At 43.9% G+C, this 15158-nt stretch overlaps 1 protein-coding gene across 1 annotated transcript in view; it reads right to left on the bottom strand.

Moving 5' to 3' along the window:
* Nucleotides 1–15158, bottom strand: part of SCFD2 (sec1 family domain containing 2) — a 155953-nt gene that overhangs the window by 16909 nt on the left and 123886 nt on the right. The window contains exons 6-7 of the mRNA XM_083630377.1: nt 13909–14054; nt 9910–10044 (exon numbers count right to left, since the gene is read on the bottom strand). Of these exons, the coding sequence (XP_083486503.1) occupies nt 9910–10044; nt 13909–14054 (281 nt within the window). The remainder of the gene's footprint in view (nt 1–9909; nt 10045–13908; nt 14055–15158) is intronic.

Raw genomic sequence — 15158 nt, 5'->3', positions numbered from 1 at the left:
AGGGAGGATGTACGGGAGTATGTGAGAAGGTGTGACCAATGCCAGAGAGCCAAAGGAGAAAGGCGGGCGCCAGCGGGGTATTTAGAACCGTTACCCACACCAGAACGACCGTGGGAGGCGGTGTCGATAGATTTTATGACTGATCTGCCCAAATCCCAGGGGAAAACCGCCATACTAGTCGTAGTAGACCAGTTAACTAAGATGGGTCACTTTGTAGCTTGCTCACATGCAGTCACGGCGGAAGAGACAGCAAAATTGTTTGTAGAACATATTTTTAGGCTGCATGGCGCCCCCTTGAGGCTGGTTTCCGACAGAGGGAAACAGTTCACGTCCAGATTCTGGAGGAAGCTTATGAGCTTGTTGCACGTAGAGGTCAACTTTTCGACTGCCAGGCACCCTGAGACCAATGGGCAGGCGGAGAGGGCAAACGGTATCCTTCAACAATACCTGAGGTGTTATGTCAATGACAGAGAAAACGATTGGGTCGAAAAGTTGGCACTAGCGGAATTTGCTTACAATAATGCAGAGAATGTGTCCACCGGGATGAGCCCCTTTTTGGCTAATTATGGGTGCCACCCCAGGGCGTTTCCAGGGGAAGGAGGAGAGAGATGGAGTGTTCCGGCCGCTGAACTTTTTGTAGAAGAAATGGAAGCGATCCATCGTCAACTCCAACACAACTTAGAAAGGGCCAAAGAAGAATATAAGAGGCAGGCAGACAAGAGCAGAAGGGAAGGTGAAACAATTAGGGTGGGGAGTCGGGTCTGGCTATCAACCCAAGGGTTGCCGTTCAAGGGTAGTTGCAAGAAATTGAGACCCAAAAGATTGGGACCATTTGAGGTCATCCAACAGGTCAACCCAGTGGCTTTCAGACTCCGGTTACCGAACCACATGAAACTGCACTCAGTATTCCACAGGTCATTACTGTCACCATACAGGGGGGAAGGTGAAGGGGTATCCACACGGGGGCCAGCCATAGAAGAAAGGGAAAGCCGCAACTATGTGGCAGAAATCATCGACTCCAGGTGGAAGGGTAATCAGGTGGAGTATTTGGTCGCGTGGGAAGGGGAACCGGAGTCGGAAAACACCTGGGTGAAGGCAGAGGAGGTCCATGACGAGGTCTTGATCGAAACGTTCCACCAAAGGTTCCCCAGGAAACCTCAACCAGTAGCGAGGTTCCGGAGGGAGTACTTTGGCACCACCGACGATGAGGAGGAACTGGAGGGATTCAGGGAATCGGAGTTGGAAGAGGGTACAGACTCCGAGGAGGAGGAGTACTTGGAAACCGGGAACAGCAAAAGGTGGAGGGAAGTGTTCGAAACTTCGGAAGATGAGGGAGGTTCCTTCAGGGGTTTTGCTCCCTCGCCTCCCGCAGAGGAGGGGAGGGAAGGGGGTGAAGGGGGCCCTGGAGGGGAGGTGGATGTCAGGGAACTGTTATCTGAGACGAAGGAGGTGAAAGGGCTCATGGAGGGTGAGAGAGACCACTCAGCGGAGGAGGGGACCAGCAGGGGGAGAAGTGGAGTTACAAGGGAAAGTGAGTCGGAGGGAGAGCTCAGAGATACTTCAAGCGGGAACAGTGGAGAGGTTTCAGGACCTCCCGTAGGCACACCCACTCCTCGGCGGAAACTGTCACGCCGAGAGTCCAGAAGACGCGTTTCCGTCAAGGAGCTTTTATGCTGGAAGAAGTTCCGTAAACGCCCACTGTCCGATTCAACGAGCGATTGATGGAGCCATGCTTAAGGAGCTCCATCACAGACAGAGGTTTGGGAACTTAGCCAAGCTCTGAGGGATCAGGATTTTACGCACAAGCAGCTCACCATCCCATCACAACCACTTTAGCTAATGGGGCCTCCCACTGCTGCTGCGCCACCGGAGCACGATTTCTGTTCTCATCCTGAAGTAAAGTTCTTAACCTGAAACACTATTTCTGGGTTAGCGGAGTCTGTAATCTGAAGCATATGTAACCTGAAGCGTATGTAACCCGAGGTACCACTGTACTGGGACTTGTCAGTTTTTAAGTGTGTTGAACCCAAACACCTAGGTCTTGGTTTCCTGTATTAACATGCTATCAGCTTGCCCTAGCAAAGACCCAATATACATTTATGTGGGACCAAGCCCCACTGAATTCAGTGAAGCTTACTTCTCGGGAGGCAAGCCCAGGATTGCGTTCCAAACCTCAATGTTTGTGGAGTTAGAAAATGACTTTAAGGTTACTTAATGCATACTGAAAGAAGTCATGAAATTTAACTGAGCTGCGTGTGCTTTCGTGATTGTGCTAACAAAGAAAATGCCTCAACAAATACTTTTCCTTAATAAGCAAGCATCCAAACACATGGTGCATATATAAAATAGTATCCCTTTTCAAAGGTCTGAAAGTCAAACCACAAATTCCAGATATGCATATTAAAATGCAGACTGCTTAGGCATGCAAGTTTTCAATTAAAACTGTTATGAAAGAGGTTTTGGAACATTTCAACCCCCCCCCCGCCCCCCGTTCGTGGTTTTCTTTTCTTTTATTCACTGGAACTGGACAATTTCTGAATGCAAATTAAACTGTGTGTGGACCTGGGGTACAATTGAGATTTTTGATGAGATAAAATACAATTACATAAGGCTTTTTGTTTTGAAGTGATCAGTGCCATGTGGCTAAATGCAGCAAGATTCCACGGTGAAACACCAAAAGGAGGATTTCTGATGGCAAGTATTTATAACCTTATTATAATAGTTGAGGCTTCAAGGGAATCTAATGAGATTGGCTACTCTGAGGAGTTTCCACATCCTCTTGATGTTTGTGTGCATCTTGCCAGTTTCTTTGCTGGAATGCATTATATATTAAATCTTGTTCCTTGCCCTGTAAGGACAGCACATTGAGCTCCTCCTGCTTCTTGAGGTACAACTTCAAAGGGTTATTGTGTGAGGGGGTAAACATGTATGTGTGTTGGGGGGGAAATGACTATATATGCTGCCTTGAGCTCTTAGGAGGAAGGCCAAATTAAAATGAAGTAAATAAAACCTGTTAAGTGGTTTGGGTTCTTAAAATGTCTGCCTTTGAGTGCTGGACATTAAAATGCAGGCACCAGATTAAGTACAGTGTATGTACCATTATGTGCCCGTATGTGGGACGCGGGTGGTGTTGTGGGTTAAACCACAGAGCCTAGGGCTTGCCGATCAGAAGGTTGGTGGTTCGAATCCCCACGACGGGGTGAGCTCCTGTTGCTCGGTCCCTGCTCCTGCCAACCTAGCAGTTTGAAAGCATGTCAAAGTGCAAGTAGATAAATAGGTACCGCTCCGGCGGGAAGGTAAATGGCGTTTCCGTGCGCTGCTCTCGTTCGCCAGAAGCGACTTAGTCATGCTGGCCACATGACCTGGAAGCTGTATGCTGGCTCCCTCGGCCAATAAAGCGAGATGAGCGCCGCAACCCCAGAGTCGTCCGCAACTGGACCTAATGGTCAGGGGTCCCTTTACCTTTATGTGCCATTAAAAAAGTCTTGCTAGAGCAGACCAAATACTACCAGTCCAAAATCCTATTTCTAGTATTGGCCCTACAGATACCACTGGGAACTAATTTCCATCCTTCGTTGTTTGTCAGCAGCATTGGTTACTCAGAATTTTCTGCCTCTAAACACAGGGGTTCCATTCAGCACTTGTGGCTACGAGCTGCCAAGAAACCAGGGACAGAGAACCTCCAGCTTTCTTGACTCCCAACTCCCATCGGCCCCAACTAAACAGGGGTTGAGCAATCTTTCAAGGGCCACATACCAGCGGCAAGCATGGCCAGAGGCAAAGGTGGGTGTAGCAGTAAATATAAATTTTACCATTGTACAGCAGGCTCGTTTCTACACAAACTCAGACACCTCTCTCTCCTCCTCCATCCAGGCAAGCAAGAGGTATTATTAGTGTTCAAGGACACAGTCCAGTTAGAGAAAAACAGTCAGAGAGGGTACAGAGTACAGCTGGTGAGGGATATGGCTTGGGGAGAGAGTCCCAAGAGCCAGACAGAGAGTCTTCAAGAGTTGTATTTGGTCCCTGGGCCTGAGGATCCCCATGCCAGTGCTAAACTGTGGTAAATCTAAAATGGAAACTTCTGATATTCTCCTTATGGCAGTGCTGGAGATAAGAGGAGAGTTGCACATGAGCCCAGAAGGAGGCTAGGCTCATTGTCATAATACCAAATCACAGTCCAAACACAGCATATTGACATGCATATGAATGGCACACCAGCCCTTAAATATGGCAATCCTCATAAGAGTTCTTTCCTACAGTTCTATGATTTTGAGGAGCCATTAAGTAATCAATAGTAAATAACTCTGTTTCCAGGACAGCCCACAAAAACGCTTTCCCCTGTTGTTTTCCCACATGCTAACAGAAAACCCTGTGACAGCAAGGGTATTACAGCATATCATGTACTAAGGCTCCCCTCAACCAAGCAAGTTTGTCAGGTTCAACCAAAGAGGGACATTTCTTGCCCAAGTTTTGATATACATCAGCAACTGCTGAGTGATTCTAGCTATGTTTTAGTTTCTCCTTTATCTTTCCACCAAAGATGGCTGGCATAGATAGCAATTGTGGCTGCAAGAAAGACTTTCCCTCTCTTTTCCCCCTGGAGAAGCCCCTGTGAGGTGGCACATTTAGATCCCTAATGTCGGAAGAAGCAAAAAACAAGAAGCAAAGAGGCATTGACGCACCCTCTTTGATTCCACAAGAGTGCAAAAACTTGTCTACACTAGCAGTTGCATGCCTATATTGTCAGGGCCGTGCTGAAGCAGATTTAACAAACTGCTTGTGCCGACCACGTCTGGGAATTGTTTATGAAGTGAACCTCTGGTGGCAGACGTTCAAAATGGCAGAGGCAAGAAAGGAAAAAGGGAGTCCAAGATATTATGCTGCCTAAGGACAGGATTCCGCCCCACCCATTCCACACACAGAAGCCAACCAGACTTGCAGCTGATTCCTGCTTTAATGCTGGCAACAGGACAGCCACGTCTGAGGGCAGCAGGCCAGCTAAAAGGCCACATGGCATGTACAGCTGATCAGAATACCAGGAGGAAAGGCCAGAGAAGCTGCCAGTCATTGCTGTCCCTCAAAACTCCCCCCCCCCCACGCCAGCACCTACCATCTCAGGTAGCTATTTCACTCTGCCTACTGGTGTCAGGCCTCAGGGAATCAGCTTCCCACCCCCCTTGGCAGTAGATAAGCAGGACAAAGGAAAAGAAGTCTTCTTACCAGTTAGAAACTTTACTGATCACAGCGAGAGAACAAAGAATCCATTTCCTAGGAATGACGGTGCTCCCAATTAAGGGCTCCACCCACTTCCTCCCTAGTCACCCACTTCACTACTGCGTCTTGTACCCTGAGCTCGTGACCTGTGCTGCCACCTTATCAGCTCTTCTTGACCTTGGGCTGAGCGGATGAATGCTTTCCAGAGACAGTGAATCTGTTAACTCTCTCTCTCCCAGTTCTTCTCCTCCTAGCTGTTCCCCATCCAGTATTTCCCAGCTTCTGCCTTCTGAACTATGTCCCACTGTTCCAAATCTATACTGTCTTCCTGTGCTCCTGGGAAGATTCAGGATCCGGATCAGGAGCAGGGGGAGGGGGAGGCTCCCACCATTCCTCCTCAACACGGTCCCTGACAACTTGTAGGACTGGTTTATAGATTACCAAATTCAGGGAAAGATACATCAAATACATTCATTGTACTGGGTCTCCCTTACACAGCTTAAAGACAACTGTGATTAGGAACAAGAAGTTCCAACAAAAGAAGAGTGGCAGATGAAGATGATAGACTTTGCAGGATTGGTGAAACTGACTGGGAAAATCCGAAACCAGCATGATCAAGCATTCCAAAAAGACTGGAGCAAATTTAACCAATATTTGAAGGACCATTGTAAGCAATTAACAACACTGGCAGGACAGTAAGAAGACTTGTAATGTTAACCGTACTTACCTTTTTATATTTATCTAAAACTGAGACGTATCAAATGAGTGAATCGTAAATTGGGAAATGTATAAATGCTATGATACACAGGTTAACTCTGAAGACCATGAGGTGGGAGGGAGGGGAGTCAATAAGCTCTTAAGAGCCAAAGAAGTAAAGCGAAGAATGATGATGTGATTAAATATTATATAATAGAAATTTAATAAAAAAGTACTAAGAAATAAAGAAAACTGTGATTAAATAACATACAAATTGTTAAAATAATAATTATAATAATTTAAATAAAAAGGTGCACAGAAGACAATTCACTGGCTAGTGCATTCTGGATATGCAGGGGAGGCTCTGAGTCTCTATTTTCAGAGAGATCCCAAAGCTGACCATTGGCTCAATCCAACCCTTGGCAGCCTGGTGCTCTCCAGATATTTTGAACTATAACTCCCATCAGTCCCAGGCAGCACTTGGTTGGCAAAGGCTGCCTTAATCTCTTTTTGTGGTGTCTTAGTTTGCCTGGCTCAAAGTCAGCTGGTTTGTCTGTGGAGCAAAGCAGAGGCGGATTTAGGGGAGCACAACTGGTTCAGTCTTACTGGGCGCAGAGCCTCGGGGGCGCCGTAACTGTGATTTAGAATGGAGAGTGAGAGGTGGGGGGGGGCACCAGATTTTGGCATCGCACAGGGCACCGCTGAAATTTGATACCCCAAGATCCAGCACTGAGCACAGTTATGAAGTATGAACAGTAACTGCGAAAAAGGCTTAATCTATATTTAGGGCTCACCAGGACAAGAAAGGGACCTGTGTTACAGAATCCATTTTTAGATAAGTCTTGGGGAGCCAGGGAACAGGGGAGCACTTCCACCTAGAAAACTAGATGAGCAAAAAAATAATAATGTAGCAGAGAAATTTTGCGGAGTTTCTATTAGTGGTCAAGAGCATGATTTGTGGACAATCTCTCAGGGATGCTTTCTAGGTAATATTTCCTGCCCCAAGACAGGTTTGTTGGTCTCCCCTTTAAAAATATAGATTTCTTTCAGCTTAGGTAACGTCTATGGCTGAGGGTCTGTATTGCAGGATTTCCTAATTGGTTTGCAGTGTTGATACTGTATTTGCCTTTCTTCATTGATTCCTTCCCCTCTCTATCTTTTATTGCTAGTCCCTCTCTCCCTGCCTCCCAGCCTGTAGCTGCCAAAGTGAATACTGGGCTGTCCCTTGAGAGACATTTGAAGAGCTGCTTGCCTGTCTGTCACCTTCCTGAACAGATCTTGTTAATGACTCCCACAAGCTGTGCAACTTCATTAATCATTTTGGTGTGTGTGCGCATGATTAAGTGAGGAGGGAGAGAGGATTCATACCCAGTGGAAAAGAAGGCCATTACATCATATTTGTAATAGGGAAAGTGGGCACAGACAGTGCAGTTAAAGGCCTGGAAGGATCCCAGGACAAAATTGGCACAAATGTTCTTATCTCGTGAATGGTGGTGAAAAAGCTAGTTTCCTCCCAAAGGTCAGTCAACATTCTGTAGCCAATCAGCACACACAGACTACGTTGGGCTGCTTTGTATTCCCCAAGTTTGCCCATTTAAGGGCTTTCTCCACATAACAGGTAGGGAGTATACAGTGGTACCTTGGGTTACAGACGCTTCAGGTTACAGACACTTCAGGTTACAGACTCCTCTAACCCAGAAATAGTACCTCGGGTTAAGAACTTTGCTTCAAGATGAGAACAGAAATCGTGCGGTGGCAGTGGGAGGCCCCATTAGCTAAAGTGGTACCTCAGGTTAAGAACAATTTCAGGTTAAGAATGGACCTCCGGAACGAATGAGGTACCACTGTATCCTGGCTCAAAGGGGGATGCTTCTTGGATACCTCAAGAAGATGCTGATTGCAAGGTGATGAAAAAGAAATGATTCATAATTTGCTGAAACATGAAGATTTGTTCCTGGCATGTATAATTCATAAGCACTTCATAATTCTTCTTCTTCTTTTTTCTTTCAAAGGAAAGCTATTTTGAGAAATGCCATTTTAACGCAGTCACTGTTGTTTCCAATTTACTGCATAACTCACTGCTTCCAATGCTTGTTCTTAAGAGCTTTAACCTTTTTTAAAAAAATAATAATAATTGAGTACTGCCTAATATATTCATCAGGAGAGATGTTTAAAAATATTCTGAAGAAACTAAGGTTCCCCCCCCCCGCCCCATCAGTCCTCAATGATTCTGCCCCCATCTCTTTCTTCCTGACTGACTGAAGTTAAGCTCTAGGGCCTGTGAAGCAGGCAAATCCTTTGATTGCAACAGTATTTTCCTTAAAGGTAAAGGTACCCCTGCCCGTACGGGCCAGTCTTGCCAGACTCTAGGGTTGTGCGCTCATCTCACTCTATAGGCCGGGAGCCAGCGCTGTCCGCAGACACTTCCGGGTCACGTGGCCAGCGTGACAAGCTGCATCTGGCGAGCCACCGCAGCACACGGAACGCCGTTTACCTTCCCGCTGGTAAGCGGTCCCTATTTATCTACTTGCACCCGGAGGTGCTTTCGAACTGCTAGGTTGGCAGACGCTGGGACTGAACGACTGGAGCGCACCCCGCCGCGGGGATTCGAACCGCCGACCATGCGATTGGCAAGTCCTAGGCTCTGTGGTTTAATCCACAACACCACCCACGTCCCAATGATTCTGCCCCCATCTCTTTCTTCCTGACTGACTGAAGTTAAGCTCTAGGGCCTGTGAAGCAGGCAAATCCTTTGATTGCAACAGTATTTTCCTTAGACCTAGTTAATTTCAGCACCGGCAGACAAATGAGTGAATGGACAAATTGTTTTTGGAAGCATCGTATGATGTTAAAGGCTGCAGTTATTAATTATGGACTGATAATAAATGGTTTGCATTTGCATTTGATGTGGAAACCAGCAGTTTCACTGCAAAATCAGTGAATGCGAAATCTGTTTATGTGGAATTGTAGGAATGAGTTCATCCCTTATGGAGAAAAATACACTAATTCTGGCAATCAACCCAAGCCCATCCTAGCAGGTGAAAGAGAGTTGAAGAATTGAAACCACTATTAACAGAGGCAGATGGAATAGTCACTACTTCTCTGTGGGCCTCAAGAAACCATCTTTGGGTGCAGACTTCAAGAAACCATCTTTGAAGAGACTTCATCAGGCAAGGCCTTCTTTCATCTGCCTTGCCCCACCCTCCAGTCCCTGCTTCTCAATTTGTATTGTATTATTTTTTGCTCTGTGGCTTACCAATGTTTTATTGATTGTAGTTTAGAAATTATTTATCGTAATTAAGAGTGGATTTCTGTTTAATTTTAATATGCTGATATTATTATTCTATACTATTCTAATGATTGTTGAATGTTACTTTATTTGATGTATGTTGCTTATTTTAAAGTTATGTTTTATTATCACATTTTTGTATTGCATTAGATTGTTATAAGGTGTACATTCATTGTTTATTCAGCTTGTAAACCGCCTTGGGTATTGTAAGATAGAAAGACGCTATACAAATTAAAAGTGATGATGATGATACAAAGTGTTCAAAGTGGCCGACAAATATAAAATTGAACATAAAAACAACGGCAGAACCACTAAAAACTCACATTATAAACAAAAGCCAGCAGTGACAAACAATAAAGAGCCATCAGTACTTTTAGTAGCAACAGAATCAAACGTTTGCTTAAAAAGGAGTTTTCCATTCCCGATGGAAAACAATTAAAGAGAAAGAAAACCTAACCTTTGGGGGCAGGGAGTTCCAGAGCTACCACCTATATATCAAATACAAACTTTAAAACTACAAAATGCATGTTCTGTATTCTACTGCAAATCAAATGCCAAAACCAGGTGTAGCCAATGACTTGTGCACATTAGGCAGAAAACGATGAGATAACAACGTCACAGATAAAACAAAGCAGCTTCCTCTTACCAAAAACAGCTACACATTTAACTTTGTTAAGATGTACACGCGAGCAACTGCATAGCAACCTTACCTTCATAAACATACTAAACCCAGTTTTCAGAAGGTCTGTGAGCCCAGAAGACATGTGCTCAATATCAACAGAGTCAGGTCGATCCGGGTTATATATCTCTTCCACCACTTGCTTCAGCAATGGTTTATACGAGGCCTGGAAAATATTAAACACTGAACGTAAGTGTATATATACAAGTGATTTCACAATGCACAACCCACTTGTGAAATTTACTGTGTTGGGATATGTTCATGGTCACTGTGGTAACTGCTAAAAAAAGAGAGGAAAAAGGAGTGGTCCAACTTGCTCACTGGAGAAGATACTGTCCTGCTTGCATCAATATGTTGTCTGGAGACAGAGACAGGGCACACACACAGATATCTTTCATACTGCTTTTGCAACACGAGACAAACCAATTCTGCTTCATTTCGCTACTAATGTTGGGGAAACATTTTCAGCCTCTGGCTAGTTGATGGTTCAAACTGGACTATCGAGCCTCTGCACTGATTCCCATTGGTTGGCTCCACAAAGATACAAGCACTCAGCTTCTTGGAAAATAAAAATTCAACAATCTGAACTTTAACAAAATTTGAAGATGAGGGGAGGAAAATGTACAGAATCCCAGGGAGTACTTGCCTCTGCCTGGTATATTTGCTTTTGCAAAAAAACAAAACAAAACAAAACAAACAAACAACACCTCGTCACGAGAAATAACATTGGTTCACTAGGTCCTAGCCTTGTGCAGTTTTGGAGCTGCTTTTTTGTATTGATATGATCGGGGATCGATCATGAATGGACTGAAGTCTCCCAACAGTAATGATTACCATTACCCTCTCTCAATACACACTGGCTGGGATGGGGAGCAGCGGTGTTCCAATGGCTAACTAATCATGTATTAAACACAAGCATATAAAAAGGATGCATAGTTGAGTTCTCTCACCTACTGCTGCTGGGCACACAGAGCTCCTAAATTCAAGAGCGGGTGCAGAGTGTGTAGGACAGCAGTTCTCAACCTGTGGGTCCCCAGATGTTGTTGGACTACAACTCCCATCATCCCTGAGCTTTGGCCTTGCTAGCTAGGGGTGATGGGAGTTGTAGTTCAACAACATCTGGGGACCCACAGGTTGAGAAAGGCTGGTGTAGGAGCTCTAAGCACATTTCACATGAGGGACCTTTCCCCACACTAGTCAGACATGCAGCCAGCCAGGTAATGGTCTCCACATCCAATGGTGGCAGTGGGGATCTGCTCTCTCTCCGTCAATGTATTGGGGGTGTATGTTTGAACATCCTTGCCATTTGCCCCTTCCAGGAGGAAGAATGCTCTCAGCACTAAGTGAAAGGATGAGGCATAGACATCATGGATAAACACAGGGGCATCTGCATTGCCCTCTTATTTAGCACTGAAAGGGACAGTATCCAACTAGAAGGGAAGCCTGAGAAGGTGCTGCCTTTTGTCTGAACAAAATTGCTCCCAGGCTTCCCACCTAGCTCTCCAGTTTCTTCTCCCCCATCATGAAATGAGAGATCCTATGTTCCAGAGGGTGAATTGCAGCAAAGGATAGGCTATCTAGACTAATGAAGAGTCTGGGTTTATCTGGCTTTTAAAATGATTTTTAAATGTTACAATCTTCTTTTGCTGTATATGCTAAACACATTACTGAGAGTGTATCACTTCAGCATTTTGAAAATTGCTTTGGAAGGCTGCATTCGAAACATTGCAAGCACATCATTTGGAAAACCAGCATCAAAACTGAAGTTTTGATATAGAGCTGGTGAGGGACAGCATATTGTCTATTTGAACATGTATTTTGCTGGTTCTTCAGGTCCCTGGATCCAACCGTAATGCAAATAAAATAAAGAAGGCACTTTAAACCAGAGGAATGCTTTTAGTGAAAGCTTACTGTATACAGTTTATAAAGTTTTCTACATTTATACAATTACTGCAGATCTAAAGCAGTAACAACCAACTAATATAATTTCAGTAGCCAGGATTACAATCTACAAAACTGAATTAATGTGTTCCATTTATGGCAGCCAATGTTTCCTTACTGAGCTATTCCAAGAATGTCAATCTCAAGTTTTCTTAGAAAACACATGTAGGAGTCATGCTGCAGAAATGATAAACAGAAGTGCCACTTACCTTAGACAGAAAAAAGAAAAACAAATGAGAAACTAACTACTTAAACTGAACAACCTGGGAAAGAAATGATTTTCTAAAACATTATAGCCATTAAAGACACCTTTTTGTGTCCAGCAGTTTGCAGTGTCAAATACAGATCTTTTTCTTCCATGCAGCCACTAACAAAATGTAGATGTGCCACTCAAAGCTTCCTCCAACACACATTTACATTTTAACTGAGCCAAGAAAGATGCAGCAGACATTAGCTGTGTGTTATATGACTGGCTGGGACTCAAAAACATAAAATACAGCTTGTTGAACACACACAATTATTCCTTTGGGAAAGAGAAACAAATTCATTCAAAATGATATGCTTAAAAGGGAAAGGATGTCAAAACAGGAAATATGTGATTTTTTAATATATATATATATAAAATCACTTAAGCTTTGATTCAAAGCACACTTATTGGAAATAAGTTCCACTGAAATAAGCAGAACGTCTCTGTATTTAGGCTGGATCCAGATTTGGTTAATTATACTTTAGTCATGGCTAATATAAGTCCCATTGAATCCAATGGGTCTATTCCAAGTAAGACTAATGAAATCTGGATTCAGTCCATTGTAGTTACTGATTATCCGGGGGGGGGGGGGCGGCAGCTGGACCCACTCTGGCCAAGGACCTGGGGATGGGTGATGGCATGATGGCCAGTATGGTTTCACTCCCTCTATGATCTTGGCTGTGTGGAAGGTAAGGTATAACCATTAAACATCCCTGTCTATGCAACCGGATGCGGAAAAAAGTTCTTTCTTATTGGGGCGAGGGCAGGAATCCTCTCTTGCACTCTTCGTACTTCTAGTTTAAGACTACAGCAGTGAAAAAGAATCAATCAGTGCTTAACAATGGTACATCAGGGACATGATGCTATCTGAAATTAAGGGCTGAGAAATAGGAACACAGTGACAAATTGTCTAGAAAACATCAACAAAGGTGCTACCAAAAGGCACAGAGCAAAAGCTTCAGTAACTGGTTGTTCCAAACTCTGATAACTTACATAATATATTGGGGGGGGGGTTTAACTGTTTCATGCACAGAAAATGTATCAATGAAAAGATGCTATAGTTTGATTTCTATTCTTTTTAAGCTGGATACATTTAGTGGTTACTGCTAAATGGATGACTATTCTATAGAGTAGAGTAGAGTAGAGTACCCCTGGATGGTTAAGTCCAGTCAAAGGCAACTATGGGGTTGTAATGCTCATCTCACCGCAGTGGTACCTATTCATCTACTTGCGCTGGTGTGCTTTCAAACTGCTGGGTTGGCAGGAGCTGGGACACAGCAATGGGAGCTCACCCTGTTGCGGGGATTCAAACCACTGACCTTCTGATCGGCAAGCCCAGGGGCCCAGTGGTTTAAACCACAGTGCCACCCGTGTCCCTTTCTATTTTATAGAGCAGGTGGCCTTCATGGGTACATGTAAGCTCCCTGCAACTGGTGAGGCTAGCACAGAAACAACATTAGATGGATGGCAATGTTATAGCTGCTGTGGTTCAGTAGATATCCTTTCAATTAAGCAATGACTATTAAGAACATTGGAAGGGAAAGACAATTCTACAAACCCACTTGTAGATTAGTAGAATACATTCTGCATTAAACAACCACAAAATCAGTCACATTTTGCTAAAGGTAGCTTTGCCAGTGCCCTAAACCAGGGCTTCTTAAACTTCGGTCTCCAGCTGTTTTGGGGTTACAACTCCCATAATCCCCAGCTAGCAGAACCAGTGGTCAGGGATGATGGGATTTGTAGTTCAAAAACAGCCGGAGACCTAAGTTTGCGAAACACTGCTATAAAGTAACACAGAGTAACACATGGATTTTTTTTAAAGAAGACACAGCAACTTGCCTGTTGAATTTGGCTTCCTGGAACATGTACGGAATTAAACTGCTTCATGTAAGCCCGAGCTCTTGCAACATCTCTGAGAGTCATAAAGATCTCATTCACAGCAGCTGTGGCCTTTTGAAATGTCAGATCAAGTGAAGACTCACAACCTGGAACAACATGGAAAAAATATTTGCTAGGTGAGGCCATTTTTTTTTTACCAACACAAATGAAAGTAGTGGGGGAAGGGAAGAGGAATGGGGGGGTGTTTCTCTAATTTAAGAGCAGGGATGGTCAACGTATGCATTCTTGAGGGGGTTCTGCATTCTCCAGATGGTAGTTTAACAAATCCCCCCAGATTTAAGAAGGCAACAGTTTGAACCTTGCATATGGTAACATTGGACAAGTCTTGTTAAGCTCTCAACTATGATGCTGAAAACAGAAATATCAGTTTCCTTACCTAAAAGTTTTAAAAGAACCATCACCACTTTAGCATCCTGATGTGATTAAGCATCCCAATGTGGTTATGCATCCCAACTTGGTTATGCTACCAAAAATAAAATAAGGTATCGAAAGAAGAGAGAAGAAGAGTTTGGATTTGATATCCTGCTTTATCGCTACCCAAAGGAGTCTCAAAGTGGCTAACATTCTCCTTTCTCTTCCTCCTCCACAACAAACACTCCGTGAAGTGAGTGGGGCTGAGAGACTTCAGAGAAGTGTGACTGGCCCAAGGTCACCCAGCAGCTGCATGTGAAGGAGCGGGGAATCGAACCCGGTTCACCAGATTATGAGTCTACCGCTCTTAACCACTACACCACACTGGCTGTCATAAAGAAATAATAAATAAATAAATAAATAGTATAACAAATAGCCATTTAAGTCTCTTTTGTTCCTGTTTGTCTACATATATAACACACAGGTTTGACACAAAGGATTCCAGAGGTTTTCCTTCTAATAATGTATTACAATGTATTTTGCATGCTTCCTTAAAACTGTTTGCAGAGGATGTCCATGGACAATGAGATGAAATCAATGATAGGCGATATCTATCTGACTTCCACTGATCTTGCTGACATTTCAGTACAAATATGAAACAGCTGCGAAATTCATGCTCACAAGGAAGCTTCATAAAGTATTTTTCCCCCTTTGTTTCTACGCTATGGTTACTCCATCTAAAATTAAATTTTAATCTTTGCATAGCAACATAGCAGAGTGGTTTTGTATTCTCAGTGAACTGACTTGAAGCTCGTTCACTTAAGAGACAGTTTTGAAAA

This window comes from Podarcis filfolensis, assembly GCF_964270895.1.
Source record: "Podarcis filfolensis genome assembly, chromosome: 9".
Classification (NCBI taxonomy): Eukaryota; Metazoa; Chordata; class Lepidosauria; order Squamata; family Lacertidae; genus Podarcis; species Podarcis filfolensis.
The sequence above is the reverse complement of the archived record's forward strand: the minus strand, read 5'-3'. Positions and strand labels throughout refer to the sequence as shown.